At 39.0% G+C, this 18,956-nt stretch overlaps 1 protein-coding gene across 1 annotated transcript in view; it reads right to left on the bottom strand.

The window, feature by feature from the left end:
• The window catches only part of NEB (nebulin), a 223,551-nt gene that overhangs the window by 62,449 nt on the left and 142,146 nt on the right, over positions 1-18,956 (bottom strand). Inside the window, exons 79-99 of the mRNA XM_008071077.1 lie at positions 18,319-18,423; positions 14,803-14,907; positions 14,390-14,701; positions 13,489-13,593; positions 12,824-12,922; positions 12,529-12,630; positions 12,304-12,411; positions 11,036-11,347; positions 9,560-9,664; positions 9,343-9,447; positions 8,533-8,637; positions 7,639-7,746; positions 7,422-7,535; positions 6,791-6,988; positions 6,308-6,412; positions 5,504-5,608; positions 5,300-5,404; positions 4,907-5,014; positions 1,969-2,082; positions 1,116-1,313; positions 704-808 (exon numbers count right to left, since the gene is read on the bottom strand). Coding sequence (XP_008069268.1) covers positions 704-808; positions 1,116-1,313; positions 1,969-2,082; positions 4,907-5,014; positions 5,300-5,404; positions 5,504-5,608; positions 6,308-6,412; positions 6,791-6,988; positions 7,422-7,535; positions 7,639-7,746; positions 8,533-8,637; positions 9,343-9,447; positions 9,560-9,664; positions 11,036-11,347; positions 12,304-12,411; positions 12,529-12,630; positions 12,824-12,922; positions 13,489-13,593; positions 14,390-14,701; positions 14,803-14,907; positions 18,319-18,423 — 2,823 coding nt within the window. The remainder of the gene's footprint in view (positions 1-703; positions 809-1,115; positions 1,314-1,968; positions 2,083-4,906; positions 5,015-5,299; positions 5,405-5,503; positions 5,609-6,307; positions 6,413-6,790; positions 6,989-7,421; positions 7,536-7,638; positions 7,747-8,532; positions 8,638-9,342; positions 9,448-9,559; positions 9,665-11,035; positions 11,348-12,303; positions 12,412-12,528; positions 12,631-12,823; positions 12,923-13,488; positions 13,594-14,389; positions 14,702-14,802; positions 14,908-18,318; positions 18,424-18,956) is intronic.

Raw genomic sequence — 18,956 nt, 5'->3', positions numbered from 1 at the left:
CCGCCTCAGCCTTCCAAGTAGGTGGAACTACAGGCGGACGCTACCATGCCCGGCTAATTTTTTGATTTATTGTAGAGATGAGGTCTCGCCAAGTTGCCCAGGTGGGTCTCGAACTCGCAGGCTCAGGCAATCCACTCACCTCAGCCTCCCAAAGGCGCGGGATTACAGGCTGAGCCACCGAGCCCGGCTTGCATCTGAATTTTTTAACGATCAATGTAATCAGCACTTCTAGTCACAGGGGGCTTCTTAGAGTCTTCTAGGAGGCTTGACAACTACTCTTCTAGGAAAGTTTAAGCTTTCTTACTAAATCTTCATTATGGTATTTAACTTGCCTGAAATATACTCTCTTTACAAATAGATCCTCTTTATAGCATCACAAACTACTAACAAATGATATTTTCCTAAAATGAGAATCATGTGCTCATTTCTATGTCCAAAATAGTCTAAAAGGTGCACAGAAGAGCCCCAGAGGTCCCTTCTTCACCAGAGGACAATGGCACAGCTGGACTGTATTAATAGAAATGCCATAAGCATTCCTGAGAAATAGCTGCTCTGTTCCTAGCATCTGTCTCCAGCTCTGCCATTCTCCATTCTCCACAGCTGGTCTATGACAATGTCCCTATTTTACATATTCTCCCCTTGACTCTAGACTGCATAGAGATGGAAATATACTAAAGAACAAAACAAAACAAGGCAAACTCACATCATTGCGTAGATCATAAGCGTGCTTGGCATGGAGGATTTCAGGAGTGTCCCAGACGTAGCAACCAATGCCTTTTAGCCAGTTGAGGTCATCCTTGTACACAATCTACAGGATTTTCATAGAGGGGATCAGGAAAAAAAAATTGGCCATAATAACTTTAACATTAACACGTAGGCACACTCTAGACCCAGATGACTTTATGGGAAGAAAAACAGTAAGACTGAAGGTGCCACAGAAACATCCCACACAGAGCCTGCTTCCAGGGACAGCTCCAAAGTAAATCAGACCCATGGATATATAGGAAAGCAGCAGTGCAAAAGCCCTAGGTGAAGAAATAGGAGCGTCTGTTCTCTTCAGGGTAGGGACACAGGGCAGGGCAGAGGAGGAGGGCCTTCATAAGCAGTGGGCTTACATCGCTGATCTGATCTGTGACTTTCCTGATGTGATCATTGATTTTCAAGTCAGGGTGGCATATCCATTCGTGGAGGTGCAGGCGATAATCAACCTCACTGACTTTCTTCTGAGTATCCTTGGCAGTAACCAACTCTACCATGTCGGGCACGATGTGGATTTTCATCTTGTTCTTTTCATAAACGGATCTGTACAGGCGCTGTGAAGTTGAAAGTACAAACCAGTCATACAGGAAATTAGGCATCGTGGCAATACATGAGAAGTCAGGGTAACCAATTCACAGCTGGGGGCAGAGTGTGGACTGGCAGTTTTGGATACTTTCTACAGATTAATACCAGGGGAAATTTAAAAAAATTAAAGCAGCATGGGCTGAAATAATGCTTAGCTTCTTTACATATGCACAGCCAATACCACATGCATTGTTTAATAAAATAAACTGCTCTGATTTATAACACGTGGCTATTTTACCTGGCTTCGATTTGACAATTGCAGTTATGTACCTCATAACAATGTTTTGGAATTGCAGTTATGTACCTCATAACAATGTTTTGGTCAACAACAAACCAGATATACGACAGTGTTTCAATAATATTGTAATACTTTTTTTACTGTACCTTTTCCATATTTAGATACACAAACACTTACCATTATGCTATGGTTACTCACAGTATACAGTACCGTAAGATGTCGTGCAGGTTTGTAGCCTAGAAGCAATAGACTCAACCGTATAGCCCAGATGTGTAGTAGGCTGTATCATCTAGGCTTATGTGAGTACACTCTATGATGTCTGCTCAACAACAAAAATCACCTGAGGATGCATTTCTCAGAATGTAGCCTTGCTTCTCCTTACTTACATCAATGTTTAGCTTGCCAACTCGGAGGCACCGCGCTGTGTTAGGATCATCGTCAACACTTTTTGGCAGAGTGTAAAGAGCTTTGAATTTTTCGTATTCTTCCCGATATTTGATCTATAAAGTAGAGAGTAAGAAACATAGTTTTAGAGAGTAATGGATCTATATTTTGGGATTTTAAATTTTTTATTTCAAAGATGTGGGGTACAATTCAGGGTTAGGTATACAAATGGTTATTGTACAGGTAAAGTTTGGGCTTCACTTGGCTTACCATTTCACCTGGTTTGAGATCAGTACCCTTTGTGATCAGATGTGCCCTCCTCTCCCCATCCCCCCTGGCAGTTTCTGGCTACTGCCAATCCCTTTCTTATAGTATTATGATAATTGTTCAGGGTCTATTTATGAGCAAGAACATGTGGTACTTAGTTCTTTGTTTCCACGATAGATCACAGAGTATTATAGACTCTAAATCCATCAAGTTGCTGTGAAGATCTATATTGTTAAAAGAGCATGGGCGTTAATGACTGACTTTGCTATCCAGTCAAATGGACTCTCACTTCTCTGTGCTGGTTTCCTCTTCTGTGCAGACAGATATCACTGGCACCTGCCACAGGGTTATTGTGAGGCTTAAATCAGACTCTCTCTGAAAGTACTTTTAAACTGTACAGCACTACACAATTTTGGTTACTATTTTAAAAACTCTCAAACCAATACTAGTATTTGTACTGCTACTACAAGCAACTCTGTATAATTTTAAAATAATCTGTAGTAAAAATGGCTTTGTTTTTCTTACTACTATAAGTGAAAGGCTAAAACTGTGCTCAGGAATCTCTTTGGTTTCATTTTCTTTTTCTTTCATTTTTTTTTTGAGTTGGACTCATGGCCACCCCAGCTTCGACCTGCTTGGCTCTGGTGATCCTTCCGCCTCAGTCTTGCAAAGTAGCAGGAACTATAAGTGTGTGCTACCACACCCGGCTCATTTTTTATTTTTTGTAGAGACGAGGTCTCACCATGTTGCCCAGGCTGGTCTTGAACCCTCAGGCTCAGGCAATTCTCTCGCCTCGGCCTCCCAAAGTGCTGGGATTACAGGTTGAACCACCGTGTCCAGCCTGGTTTTAATAACTGAAAAGTCTGATGATGAAGAGACGCAATCCTTGAATGTCAGTTTCTACAAGATTTTCAAAAAATATAGTGCAACCAACTTCTGTGGGGAAACTATTATTTCTTAAACCATGTTGCCAATTATTTAATGCTCTGTGATTATATGAACTAGATATGGGGCAGAACCTTATTCTAGCTGCTTATATCTAATATATTTCTCAGTTTAAAATGACAGCATTTCAAAGTATCCTTTAAAAAAAATTTTGTCTATAGTAATATTGGAATCCTTCTTCTACAGAATTAATTTATCTATGTCCCACCTTGTTCCAAAAACAATTCACCAAGAATCCTGCCTCTACAACTTTGTTAATGATTCTAGGAGAAAAAAGTCTCTACTGGGCTCTGTAAATCTTATCTATAAAAGTTCTCTTCTCAGATGAAAAGTTTGCTCCTCGGGGCTAGTCTTTTTGCAGTCTTCTAAATACAGTTGGGTCTGGGGGTAAAATCGTATGCTTTACTTTGTCCTCCAGGTAAAAATTAAATAATTCCATATATTGTCTAATGAAATCTTTTTCTAAGGTGTGTATCCATCTCTGAGCCCATTAGAGAGTAGTGAAGTCAATTTACTGGGTCACTAGCATGTAAATGAGTAGAATAGAATTGAAATTGTCAAAATGCATTGTCTCTACTGTAGTAGTCAGTACTTCTCTTTAAGACATTTATGTTGGAAGAAACTTATATAAACTTTGTGTGCGTGTGTGGTTGTGTGTGTGTGTGTTGACTGGAAATAAAAAATTTTTCACTGTGGATCATTGCCAAAAAAGTTTGAGAAACACTGATCTAAAGTTTTATATAAAATGTTCACAACTAAGAGATAAAAGTCAGCCAGACATGGTGGCTCAGGCCTATAATCTCAGCACTTTGGGAGGTAGAGATGAGAAGATTACCTGAACCTAGGGCTTGGCAAGACCTTGTCTCTATAATAAATCAAAAAATTAGCCAGGTATGGTGATGCACACCTAAAATTCCAGCTACTTGGAAGGCTGAGGCGGAAGGATCGCCTGAGCCCAGCATGCTACAGAACTCCGGCCCTGGGTGACAGAGTGAGACTTTGACTCAAAAAAAAAAAGAGAGATAAAAGTCTAATTTTTCTGAATGAGAACTGGGCTTAGAACTACAATGTAGTTTACAGGGAATTTTTACAATGAAAACTCTTACTTGAGAGCATTAATTATTAGAGGTCATAAGACTTTCTACTAGATTTAAACAGCTCGTATGATTTAGGGTTTGTTTTTGTTTTACAATTATGTCTATATCTAAGAAAAGTTTTGTCTTAATAAAAGAATTTCAAAAGATTTGAAAATTTTATATTTTCATTGTTATAAAAATAATTTATTATTTCATCATTTATTTGAGGTTGCTGTAATAATCAGTTATCATATTCATTGGTTTATTTTTGCTCAAAGTCCACATAATTCTACTGAAAAAGAGTCTATTTTGTATAGTATATTATATCTTCAGCCCATTCTCATTTCTGGCTATAACAGAGACTATCTGTCCATGTCATCTGCAGACAGGCAGCCTAAAAGGTCACATTCATAGCTTCCATAAGTGTTTGTGATTCTCATGATTCTCTCTGGACTACAGGGCCCTTGAGAGGAAGTAAGGAGTGCACAGTCTCTGTGATGACTGAGCATCTGGAATTATTTGCTGGAAATGCCCATGGGAATGCTGGGGGGACTTCTGGGAAACATATGATGCAGCCTGAAAGATTTTTGGAGTGGAGAGCAGGGGAGGGCAGGGAAGGATGAGAAAGCTGTCATGTTTGTGCTTGACTTACATGGCTGGCCAAATGCTTCTTGTTCTTGGCATGTGTCAGGGACACGGTGTCGGAAGGCAGGATGTAGCTGGTGGCTTTCACTCTATCCCAAGCCTCCTTATACAGGTTCTGTAGAGGCGAAAATGCGAACATGGGAAAATACAACCTGGTTAGCTTCTGAGTAGCAGGTTTCTCTCTGTTTCTGTTCTTCTCACACATTCCCTACCAAAGCCAAGGCTTCTCTTCAACTTGAGGCTTATTTAAGTGTACATATAAAGATTATGAATAAAGTAAGATGGAAGGTCCAGGAAAAAAAACAAATGGGATAGGGGGCCTATCCAATTTATTCTCTCATTGTCTCTGAAGGGCAAAAAGGTGGCTCATATATAGGAGGGAAAAAAATGTTCAACTCACACTGCTAAAAAGATTCTTCAGATTTCTAGTTCTGTCATAATCTGCTGTTTCCAGAACTGTTGTATATTTGTCCTTAATCTGGTGATAATTTTCTTTATATTTCACCTGCAGACAAGAAAGAATGGGTTATTCATTTCTGTTGTTTGAAAATGTGTAAAGACAAGAAATGATTTGTCCCTGGAAGAGAAGTACAAGAAGACGCACCTCACTGGCATTAATGCCACTCTGAAGAGCCGTCACGTAGAGTGGTGTGTCTGTGACCATATTATAGTTTTTTAGATTTTCTTTGCCTACTGCTGTGTATTGTAGCTGTGAAGAAGAACAAAAGACACCAAAAATGGTAAAATACAGGTCTGTCATCAGCTTTAGCTGTATGTGCCAACTTAGATGTGTCTTTATGTCTTTCTGGGTTTCTGCTTTAATTCGAACAAACAGCTGTCATTCCATAGTCCTGTAGACTGTGTGACTGCCAGAATGAATAGTTTTTCTTGACAAAGGAAATCTCAGCCATTTTGTTGCCTTTTCCATGCCTACACTCCACCCCTGACAGTAGTTCCTCAATTCAACATTCCAGCCTTATCAGAGCTGAACCATGTCCTGGGAAATTTTCCAGATTTTTTTTTTCCTTCAAAATTTATCTACCTGTAGTCAAGGAATGCTTTGGCATCCTCCTCTTTGCAAGTTAACCTGATCAACTAAGGTACCGAGGCTTGAAGTAGTTCACTATGAAACACCTTCCAGATAACTTTCTGTTATAAATGTACACTGCCTTAAACCACAGGAGAGACACATACTGAGAATGTCCAGCCCCAGAGCAGGCCGCTGAGAGGTCTGATTGGGAGGGGAGGGGAGGGGAGGGGAGGTAGGGGTTTTGGTTCCATTAGATCATATATTGTTACAGCAACTTTGTCTGCCTGAGCATAAAGACAGCTTGGCCACCAGCCCACTGACATCACCATGGATTCTGATAACCCATCGAGAGCCAGTCCTTCCAGGATGTTGGCTCACCTGACTCTGGAGGTCATATGATTTCTTGGCATGGAGGATCTGGGGTGTATCCCAAACGTAGCAACCAATGCCTTTCAGCCAATTCAAGTCATCTTTATACACATTCTGCAAAAAAGATAGAATAATGAAAAGGGACAGGCATTCCTAATTTACAACTGAGCATTTTGAGAATTTCTTATCATCCCTTGGCTGTGCTGAGTGCTAAAAGGTCAGCTGGAAGGCCTTTAATTCCCAGACCAAAAGATGCTCAGCGGGAGAATGGTACTTAAGTCAGAGTCTAGTGTTAAACAGACTAAATATTTAACATAGGTGTTGTACGGCTCAGAGGGACTTCTTACACCAAAAAGTGGTTACTTGTGCCGCTTTGTGTTGAAAAGCAGCGGGATTTGTAAATACAGAGAAACTGGAGCATGGTGGGCGGAGCAGCCAAGGGAGGGCTGGGGGAAGCGGTTGTTAGGTTAAGCTGCAGAAGGAACAACGTACATCGCTCAGGATCTCCTGGGCGTTTCGGGCACGTATAACACTGGGCTCTTCCGGAAGAGATGTCCACTGGTGGAAGTAGTGTCGGTACTCTAGGTCACTGAGGATGTACTGGCACTTTTTGGCCAGCACATGATTCATCATGTCATTGGGGATATGCACATTGGCCTTGGTGTCCTCATAATTTTTTCTGTAGTTCAACTAAAAAATAATGTTTTAAAGAAAAAACGAGAAAGGAATTAAAATGTAAATTATTCAGATCAATCTCTCTTAGAGCCTTATTTCTAATACAGGTAATATCTCTACAATAGTCTAAGGTTAAAAAAAATTCTTTAACACATTCTTTTTGTTTCTAAATTGCCCATCCTTTTATAACACAGGGTAAATAATAACTTTGTTGCTTTCTCCTTTTCCCAACACTTAGCCCTCACCATGTGTTTGGCAGTGTTTGGAGGGAGGGCACAGCCATCAGGGGTCCACAGGCTAACTGGCAGGGGTGGGGAAAAGCTGGGGAATGACTCCACACTGCTCCATCCCCTAGCTAACCTTGAACTGAAGGGCAAGTTATAAATAGGCAGACACAAGAGCTCGTGTAAGGGGTATAAATCCTGTGTTAAAGTGAACATTTGCTTACCACACTCCTCATCTTCTGGAAATCAAGGCAGTGAACCACACCAGGGAATTCACCGATTACTTTTCCAGCCAGGTAATGACCCTTCTGTTTCACATACGTCTCTTTGTATTTAAGCTGGGAAGAGGATTCAACATTGAGAATCACTGAAGTTTTCTAACCAGCTCCTTCCTCCCCAGTTAAGACTCCCAAACCTAGGAGGGGAAAAGGTCATACTGACCTCACTGTTCACCAGATCCGCATGCTTGGCTCCAACAATGGGAATATAGCGCTCATCCAGGGTGTAGCCATAGGCCTTGGTTCCCTCCCATGCTCCCTTATACAGTATCTAGAACAAAGAAATATGAGTCAACAAAAGTTTGCCTTCAACTTCTTTCAGATACCACTAAAACAACTGGTAAGATTAAGGTGAAACATGTATGTTCAAGGCAAGGCTTAAACCTTTATTTATAGCCATTAGCATGTCTTCCTAGAACAACAGTCATTTAGTTTACTGCAAATTAAGCCTATGTACTCTGAGGCATTTTATAACAGAGTATTTACAGTTCTAGTAAAAGTGACAACAAATTTGTGCACATAGAATCACCAAAGATTACTTTCCACTGGGCCCATACGTGTGTGTGCACATGCACACACACACACACAAATCCCATCGTCCTCATGTGAAGTAACTGAATTAAATTCCACTTGTTGGCTGCAGGTGCTCCTGTGTGATTGCTAAAGAGAGACTGGGCTTTCTTCCCTTTTCTCTGTTGGGAGTTGCTCAGTCCTATGTGCAGCCAGGGCCCTTGTAGTACCTGTTATGTTATTGTTTACCTGTTTACTTATATGTCTGTTCCTCTCACTTGTGTGAGCTCCTGAAGAACTTGTCTCACAAAGTTTTAACCCCTCCATGCCCCCTACAATGCCTGGAACATCACAGGAGCTCAAAAATACCAACAGAATAAATGCTGCTTGCCTTGAATAATATTATACTTCCAATAAAAAATTAAATGCAATGAAAATAATAAGCCACCTTCTAAGTTCAGCTATTCACCAAATCAGCCAAGAATACGAATACTGACAAGAGCTTCAAATTAGGAAATGAGCTGTTATGACATAAAAGAGAACTTACAGTACTGTAGAGTTTTCCCATGTCTTTGGAGTGGGAGATATGTGGTGTATCTGGAGAAAATGTGTACTTGCCCTTGGCTTTATTGAATGTTTCTTTATATTTCACCTAAGGAGAGAAAATAGAACAAAACCTTTCATTACCATAAATGTATATTTAACTCTTTACAGGATCTACCTATTAACATAATAATCTACATTTAGAGATTCAAACTAACCAACTGGTTGCATTTTCAGTCCATTTTGGCTAATAGGATAACTTGGACAAGACTATAGATAACTAACAGTGAGTACAATTTACCACCTACTAGTGACTTTTGAAATATCCCCCTCAAGACTATCTCACAATTTATCTCCTTCCAATTCCTTACAAGCAATTATCTCTGCTCTTCCTCTTCCTAGTGCCTGGATTCTCCCAGCCTACTCCACACCCAATGGAGAGGGGTTGCTATTTTGATTAAGATTCCACAATAGTCATTCTGCTGCAGCAACCGGTGAGGTGGGATGCTTGGGTTCAGCATCAATGCAACAGCAGTCTTTGACTTCCGGGTTCCCTTCTGTTAATGATGAGGAGACCAGGTAGCATGAGCTTTTCTGTGCATCTGAGCAACTAAGTTGATGCATCACGTTTTTGTTCGGCACCTATGGATGGCTGGTGGCAGGTACAGATTCAGGCTTCAGTGGGAGGTAGCTTATGTCATAGTGTCTAGCCTCAATTGACTAGAGTTCTGCATAAGGGATACTGGGCCCTCATTTGGTGATAGACAATTAGCTCCCCAGTCTCTTCACTTCAGTATATACAAAGTAAACTTACGTCGCTTTGATTGACTGAGTTAATCTTGGCCAAAACAATCTCTGGAGGATCCACCACACTTGTAAAGTTAGGATAGTTGTCAAGAGCATCTTTCTTATATTTTATCTGTAAATAAATAGAGACAATTAAGACAGGTCTACCCCTACAGGGTTCTTACCCACACATGGCAGGTAGAAGAGCCGGCATAAGATTAGACTGAGAACAGGCTTTTTCGTACCTGATTCACCATTTCCTGATTCTTAGTAACTCTCACATGGTCCACAGAATCCAGGGGGATCCAGCCAATGCCTCGGAGCCACTCCAGATCAGCTTTGTAGATATTCTGCGAGCAGGGGGAGTGATACAATGGAGGTTAAATAACTCCAACACAGGTTTACAGAGAGCAGATTACAGAAAGATTTTTCAGAAGTCTTAAAAGTAGTTCTCACTAGTAGTTGTTGTCTCATTCATTCAATCCTAATTCCACCTGAGCAATATTTTTTGAGCCTGTTCCTGTGCATGAAACACTCCACTTGGTGCTCTGAGGGATGACTATAACAAGGGAGTTCAGGAGTTGCTTACAAAGTGGGAAGTGGTTAAGTCCTATGAGAGTAAGACCACTCAAACGCTAGGGGAGTCAAGGGGAGGGGGACGATACTTTCAGCTGTGGCAAAACAGAAAAAATTTACCAGAGAGGTTATACTTTTAGATGGACCTGGCACGTTTCATTATGTAGAAGTATGTGGGGGCATTTAGACTAAATGAAGGACAGCACACAAGTAAATGCCCATGGACTAGGCAGGGGAGGCATCTCCTCCAGCCCTGCCAATCCTATCTCTGCTGTCTTCCAAGTGCCTGCCCCACGGCAATGGAGAGGAGTTGCTATTTTGATTAATGTTGCACAACAATCATTCTGCTGCAGCAGCCAGTAAGGTAGGATGCTCAGGTTCAGCATCTACACTGCAGCAGTCTTTGACTTCCAGATTGCCTTCTGTTAATGATGAGGAGATCCAGATAGCATGAGCTTCTCTGTGCACCTGAGTTATTAAGTCAACGCATCATGCTTCCCATTCTGCACCTCCAGATGGATGGTGGCAGGTCCAGATTTTGATTCAGCCTTCAACGGGAGGTGGCTTATGTCAAATTCTCTATTCTAAATTTACCAAAGCTCTACATGAGGGATACTGGGCCCTCATGCAGTTTAATCAGTAGATTCTTTCTCTTTCACTTTGACTGCTTGCAAACAACTCCTGTACAAATGCCTTGATCAATGAGCTGCTTGGTAAAGGAACAGGGCATTCCTACCTAGGAATAGGGCATTCCTACCTAGGTCCTTAACTGTGCTGTCATCTAACACTGTCAAAACTTCAACTTGATTCCGTTTCTACCCCAGCCAATTATTAATTTTAATCAGCTGGTAACTTCCCACGTGAATGTGAGTGAGGAGTTGCTGATGCCAGAAATGATTTTTAAAAAGCAGCAGATTTTTTAAAAAAACTGAAAGTTATTCAGAAAACGCAGTCACTAGGCAAAGCTATCAATCCTTCACTGCTCCTGATCTTTCTCTACTTCATATCCAGCCACAATTTCTTTCTGGGAACAAACTAAATATTTATGGCCCAAAGTTTCAAAGACTGGTGGATCTGGCATGCCGCTTATCATTCTCCGAGTGTACTATATGTGCCTAGATAATGAAGAAACAAAAGTCACTTACATCGCTCTGTAGGTCATAGGCCTTTCTTGCCTGAATGATATCATTTTGGTCAGGATGACATGTCCATTGGCGCAGGTAATTGCGGTAATCCACATCACTGACAAGAGACTGCCCCTCCTTGGCGGCCACGACTGACACTATATCGGGAGGTATGTTGATTTTGGCCTTTGTTTTGTGATAGCCCTCTTTATAGAGTCTGTCATTCTGAATCTGGCCTGCATGCTCAAACCAAACCAATTTAGGATCATCTCTCATCGTCGGGACACCGACGTAATGACCTTTTTGCTTTACATGTTCAGCTTTGTACTTCAGCTGGTGGAAAGAAGAACATAGATTCCATCAGCCTTAACAAACACACAGGGCAAAGAGGGCTTGAGTATCTGATAAGGAATATCAACAAATTCAGCCCCCTCAGCTTTTTGTTTCACACTCCCCCATCCCGAGAACAGATAACAATAAGCACAAAAATAAATAAAAGTAAAGGAATAGCCATTTAAAATTATCAAAAAAATCATATACTTGTTTTCTAATTCTGGCAATATTTTTATTCAAAGACCTGGATATTTTAGGGAGGGCAGAGAATATAAGAAGTAAGCTGGGTGTGGTGGCTCAAATCTGTAATCCCAGCACTTTGGGAGGCTGAGGTGAAAGGATTGCCAGAGACCACAGTTTCAAGACCAGCCTGGGCAACTTGGCAAGACCTCATCTCTACAATAAATCAAAAAATAGCTACCTCAGCCTTCCAGCAACTTGGAAGGCTGAGGCAGAAGGATCTCCTGAGCCCAGTAGGTCAAGGTTGCAATGGCCATGAATGTGCCACTCCAGCCTGGGTGACAGAGTGAGACTCCGACTCAAAAAAAAAAAAGTAAAGAATGCAAGCAATCACTTTTTTTTTAGATTAGAAAATATAGTTTATTTAGAAAGTAAATTAGAGAGAAGGAGAAAGAGGTGATTCGCCTCCTCAAGGTTGGGGAGGGGGCCAAAGTTTAAGAAAACATGGCCTGACCACAGCTCAAAGAACACATGCCACACCATAGCTCAGCAAGGTGATGGCAAGCAATCACTTTTAAAGAAGTCAAGGGGGAGTGGCAGAGAAAAAGGCCCAAAGCCTACGGGAAAAGGACAAAAGGAGAATAGGTACTTCAACTATCACCAAAGCCCAGTCAAGCTGAGAAGGAACACCCTCAAGGTGTTAGCTATGCATAACCAGAATCCTCTATGGGCAAGGTCCCACTTTTGCAAAGTGCACTCATATCAGGATATATTACCTCACTCTGGACATCACTGGAGTGATGGGCATGAACAAATGGCACAGCATCCGGAGGCAAAATGTAACCTGTGGCTTTTTGTTTCTCCCAGCCTTCCTTGTAGAGGTACTAAAAGACAGAGCCACGATAAGGGATTAAAATGAAGCATCAGAAAGGAGGGATAAATCGTGTGCATAAATATCTTACAGTTCTACAAAGTAACAGGGATCCAGGTAAAACCCATACCTGGTCCAGTATCCGGGCAGCCTCCTGGGCGGCGTGCAGAAAGGGGGTTTCTGTGAGGGTGTAATTTGATTTGGTGGCATTCCAGTCTTTCCGGTATTTAATCTAAAAATGAGAGGCAAGGGACGAGTTACTTGATGTTAAGAAAACACCATGTTCCCCAAGCAATTGCTAGCATCAATAATTTCCGTGATTAAAACTTGTATATATGACAATGTTTGCATGCTGAGTAGGTAGAAAAGCTATGGAAATGATACCTGCACATCATCGTGCAGTTTTAAAACAGCCATATACTTACATCATTGAGGATCTCACCACTTTGTTTTGCAGTCACATAATCAACTCTGTCATCCACAGGAGTAAAGTTGAGATTTTCTATTTTTGTGCGATATTTTTTCTATGGGAAAGAACATCTTTTAGATAGTTGTAATCCCTGATTGAGTATGCACTGAGAAAGATACACTAAATTTAGGGCCCTTCTCTGCTAGAAACAGAGTGCCATATTTGAATGGCATCTTCTTGGTAATTAGACTTTCTTATAGCATTTTATTTTTTAAACAAATGTGTTGGCTTTTCCCACAGATTTTAAGGCAGCGAGTTTGCTTATCTCCCAAAGTTATGTAATATATCATCATGTGTTTCATAATTCCCAATACATTTTTCCCACTGGACAAACTTCTCTTAAGCATATTGCTATTGCTGACAAAAGGATTTTTCCATTTATACAATTACAAGCATTATTGAGTATGCTGGATATTATATTATGAATGTGATCCCATAATATGATAGGGATTATTTTGGAAAAATACATGTACAGGATCACTTTGGAAAAATATGCCTGTCTTAAATTATAGCAATTAAAGTGCTTAAAATTGGTGATGTGAGATGGCTGTATTGTCACTCGTTAGTTTTATTCAGTTTTTTAGGAAATGTACTGAATGGCAGGGTAAAATCTTGAAATACCTCACTGAAGATATCCGCAGCATGTTTGGCGTGATTGACAGACACAGAATCGTTTGGCATCCACCCAATTCCACGTAACCATTCCAAGTCGGCCTTGTATACAGCCTGTGAAAACAAGGCCAGCATGAATTCAGTAACCCTGATCATGTGGTCCCATTTAGCCTATCCATTGGTCTGATGAAGAAATACAACATAAACTATATATATATATATATATATATATAGTTTATATATATATATATATATATATATATATACACACACATACACACACACACACACACACACACACACACACACACACACACTAAGGATGACATACTCAAGAAGCCAGACATAAGAAAATTAATTAGAAGGCCAGGCAGTGTGAAACCTGAGGCTGTGTTTTCTATTTAAAGGGGGTTACCCTTAATTCTGTTCCAAAGGGTCATGTACATTCAGAACTGCATTCACTGAATTTTCAAGAGAAATGGGGAAATCCTGAATTTGTACACAAAATTTTTCTGATTTAAAAACCTTGGCAACTTAACACAAAATTTCTAAAAACTGTGTCAACTAAAAAAGTGTGCCTGTGCCCACATCCTGTCCCTGGGCTGGCAATATTTTACTTGATATCAACCTCTGTTGCTATCTGAATTTACAGGAATAGTATTTGCACAGTTTTATTGAACCTAATACAGTTAAGATCTGTATTTTCACTACCATTTGTTTCTTGATACAAAGTTTAGACCCTTCCTAGCTTTGGTGACTTTCATACCGTACTATACTATGAGGCCTCACTAATATAAAATTATTGTCTGTGTAAAGATCTGCAAAATGATGACACAGGATTTAGTGTAATAAACTTTCTGAGTCATGGCAAAATGAGAAAAGAGTTCATCTTAGACTGAAGTCTACTCACATCACTCTGCAGTTCATAGGCTTTCTTGGCCTGAATCACGTCGTTCTGGTCAGGCATGCACGTCCACTGGTGTAGGTAATTACGGTAATCAACATCGCTGACCAGAGCCTGGGAGCTTTTAGAATGAAGGATGGAAAGCATGTCCACGGGGCTCTGGATCTTGGACTTCCATTTGGCCCACTGCAGCCGATACTCTCGCTCATTCTGGATCTTGTCAGCTATGAGGGCCCACTGAATCTTCCTGTCATCCCTGGCTGTGAGGGTGCCCACATAGTGTCCCTTCTGCTTCTCATGGTCAAGCTTGTATTTATACTGGGGATGAAAAAACAAAGCAGATGGGTCACAGCATGTCCTCCTGATGCACCTAGGGCATTTGCTGAGAAAACTGAGAAGTTAGAAAAGGCCACACTCACGTCACTGGCAATCTCCCTGGAGGCTTTGGCAGCCTGGATAGGGATGGCGTCCAACCGGACATCACAGCTTGCTTTCACTTCATCCCAGCCCTCACGGTAAATTTTCTGAAGAGGAGAAAAATAAGGTATCATTCCAGATCCAGATTTACCAGTAAGTCCAAGGGTTCAAGTAGAATTAGTATCATAGGGGTACAGTTTTGAAATCCCAGGACTTGAGAGCAGTTAAAGAAAAGAGAATAGGTGTGAATCTTCCCATGCACCCAACATGAAACAGTGTCTGGAGTCCAAAGGTCTGGGCTTGACAAGACTCTTTTCTTGTTAATTTAATCAATCACAGCTTCTAAACGGTAGTTCATCTTTATAATCTCATGCATAATGTAAAAGGGTTTAGCTTTGTTTTCTTGTGTTGGTATATGGTAGCATTGAAGTTCAGATACTAATGAGCTATTACTGAATTTCTTTAATTCAATAATTGAATGTATTTATTTCTTTAATTTAATTCAGTTTTGAAATCTTTAGAATTATAAACTTTTTACATGTGAGGTTTTTTTCTAATATAGATTTTTTAATATGATTGACGGTGCACATTGGTTGGAAATATTAGATCTTCTGCTGAAACACAATTGGATGGGACAACTATTTTTTTTTAAAGTGGAGTTAACTAATGTAGTGATTGATTTACAGCTATTTAAAATGTATTTAAATATATTCTGTATTAATAATAGAAGAAAGACTCAGAAATAATAGTCATTTAAACACATAATTCAGAAATCATACCAATCAGTAAGGAAGCTTCTATAATAAAGAAAGAAGTGAATTGTAGTTATTGACACTTTTGTAGCTTTTGCATATCTGAAAAATGAATGCTCAGACAAACTTTGTCCTTTTAATCATGGACAAGTTTATATGAATTTTCATTTGAATTTTTGTATGAATTTGGGTGTACCTATTTTGACAACTGACTCATTTTCTGTACAGAAGAAAAAGTATTCTCCATATTTAAATGTATTAGACTACAGAATATTTAATGCAAGTACGTCATCATGTTATTTTATTTTATTTTGTTTTTAATCTATTTTATTACATACATCATTAAGCTATTTTTTACATAATAAACTTTTGTTTGTTTATGTTATCAAATTATTTTTTCTTTGAACCAAAAAAAGTCTAAACCTGAGACCTGAGACGTGGCAGGATTTTACAGAGAGAGACAAGTTACTGAGTCTACTGTGTCAGGAAGGGGGGGCCTCCCTTGCCTCAAAATTTCTTCACCTACTAACTTTGAGAACACAGAAAATTCCTTAATTTTTTTTTTTTTTTTGATTTATTGTAGAGATGAGGTCTCGCCAAGTTGCCTGGGTTGGTCTTGAACCCGCCAGCTCAGGCAATCCACTCGCTTCGGCTTCCCAAAGTGCTGGGATTATAGACTCAATCACTAAGCCCGGCCCCTTAATTTTTTTAAGTCTGAACTTACTCATCTGATACAAATACAATAACAATATCTTACTCATGTAATTAGTGTGAAGCTTACATGAGTCAACTTAACATGATTCACTTTGTTACCCATAAAACCACAAAAGTTGTGCTTTTTAAATGATGGCTGCAATTTTTAATAGTGAATTTTATTAAGATTATAGTGATGGCAATATCACATGTAAAGCAAATGTCTGTACATTTTGGTTAGCAGTCAAATGGGATGTTTGATTTCTTCCAGAATGCTAGCCATTCTCGTTAATATATTAAGTTAATTACTTTTAGTATAGTTAGTTCTTATTCATGTCATTATATCAATTGTAAGATTCTAGTATTTTCAGCTGAGAAATTTATAATGCAAAAGACAGCATATGAGACTTTCCATAATTATCTTGCCACAGATGCCTGTGGATTGAACAGAAGAGGAGTCTAGACTGCAATGAATAACTGACTATCTCTCCATTTAATCACTAGATAACAAGAGTGTACTACTATGATATTGATTCTGGCCCAAAACAGAAAATACATCAGTGCCCTAAAATTGTACATTCTTTTTAAACGGTGGAAAAAATTAGTCCCCAAGTGGTTTATTACAGTAGAATTTATGGAGCAGTTTAGCACATGGTGAGGAATCTGCTTGGCAGGCAACTTTTCTCACAAAGATTTATGAGTCTTTTGAAAAGACACAAAGTTTCAAGCTTTGGTGAATTGCACTAAAGTAGTATCCTTCTTCTAAGGTCATGCTTATTCAATACACAGGCAATCTCTGTGATGGTGGGGGTGGTATCATTCTTGAACTTTCTTGAATTGTGTAGCCAGCTGTGTAACTGACTTCTCTGGTATTCACTAACAAATTTTTTCAGTTGATTCTCTTACCTTTTCCAGGCTTAAACTGATTTCCTCTGCAAATAGTAATAATTATTCTGATAATTTTGCCTCTTTCTTCCCAATATTTAACTCTTATTTTTACTCTTAAATTATATTAGGATCAATGAGAAGCTTATCTAACCAGTACTTCCTGCAAATGTTGAATAATGGTGATGTTAGTGGACGTTCTTGTTTTAGTCCTGACTTGAATGAGAAGGTTATTCATTTGACCTTTGATTTGAGACTTATTTTTCAGTCATCTCAAGAAAATATTTATTAATTTATTCTATCTTTATTTTTATTTTTTTCTGATATTTTATTTTTTAAAAATAAGAGTATTACATTTTGTCAGATGCCTTTCAGATCTAACAAAATGAGAAAAATGTTTTTTGTAATATGACATTATTCGGTTTCTGAGTATGGAACCATCTTGGCATTCCTATGTGATCCCAGTGTTTTGTGTAAGACCATTTGAATGTATTGCTGAACTGGATTTGTTAATATTTTATTTAAGATTCCTCCATTGTTACTGATCTACAGTTTTTAATTTGTGAAACTACCTTTGACAAGTTTTGGAAATTTTCATGGCTTTCTTCTTTTATTAGGCTTCATGTTAGTTTATTTGCTTCTTGAAGTTTTGAAAGAATTCCCCTGTGAACTCATGGGTGGAGAGGATCCTAGCATTTGAAAGGAGGAAGGAAAGCGTTTAGTGATTCTCTTAATTTCTTGCTATATGTCTTCTGGTTTTTTCCTGGGGTCAATTTTAGTAATTTATAATTTTCTAGAAAATATTCCATAGATCCAAGGTTTTAAAGTCAATTTATATATTTTTGCAAATAATTATCATAGCTATTTGAGTTTATATGCATCCATCATGAATTCTTTCTTGTTTACACATCTCTTTATTCCTCTTTTGTCTTCTTTGTCCTTACTCAAGAAGGTCAAAAAGGTAGACCTGGGCCATGTGGACATCAGCTCAACCCAGTAACTGGCGTTGCCCAGTGACATGACAGGGGTCTTTACCTTTTCTCCTCCCAGTCAAGGGCTGATGGCAAGGAGCCTTCCCTGCCCTACTCAGTCAATTTTCTTTCTCTTGGTGATAAAGAGTTTCGTGGGCATATTATGACACCAACTGGGCAACTTTCCACACAAAAGGGAGTCTGCTGTGGTACTTACATTGCTCACATTAAGAGCGTTTGCTCTAGCGAGATTAATTTCTGGAGTATCTGGCATTATGTGGACTGAAGTTTTATCCTTGTCCCAAACTTCTCTGTATCTTGGCTAGGAAAGAAACAAAATAAATAAATTGCTTTGCAATTTGTAATTTTGTTAGTTCCAACACATAACTTTTTTTCTGGATCTGATCCAAAATATTTTCTTATTAGGCAAAGATTTCTGGAATCTTTGTACGTCAGCTACTCAAATTTGATATGAAATGTGTACTAATATTTTTTATTAATACTTTGAGTTTTTGCTTAAGATTAATAAGCAAAACCAAAACAATACTGTCAACATTACTTAATAAAATTTTTCTTATCATCAAAACTATTATCTTAGCAATCGATTATCAGGTTATCATATATTTATAGTGCAAATTAAATTTATTTTATTTTATTTTTTTAGCAATTGAGAGGTTATGCCTTACTTGCTCTGAAAAAATATCAGATTCTTCAAATTTTAAGGAAGTGGATTTTTTAAAATTAGAAAAAAATAAATGTAAAAAGGAAATTGATTTCAGGCAAGAACTCTTTAAAGACATTTCAAGATTGTACCAATAAAAAACTTTTTACAAAGAAATTCAGCATTTTTCCTTG

This window comes from Carlito syrichta, unplaced genomic scaffold (assembly GCF_000164805.1).
Source record: "Carlito syrichta isolate Samal-C Ts95f unplaced genomic scaffold, Tarsius_syrichta-2.0.1 Scaffold314111, whole genome shotgun sequence".
Classification (NCBI taxonomy): domain Eukaryota; kingdom Metazoa; phylum Chordata; class Mammalia; order Primates; family Tarsiidae; genus Carlito; species Carlito syrichta.
This window is presented reverse-complemented; position numbering and strand designations above follow the sequence as displayed.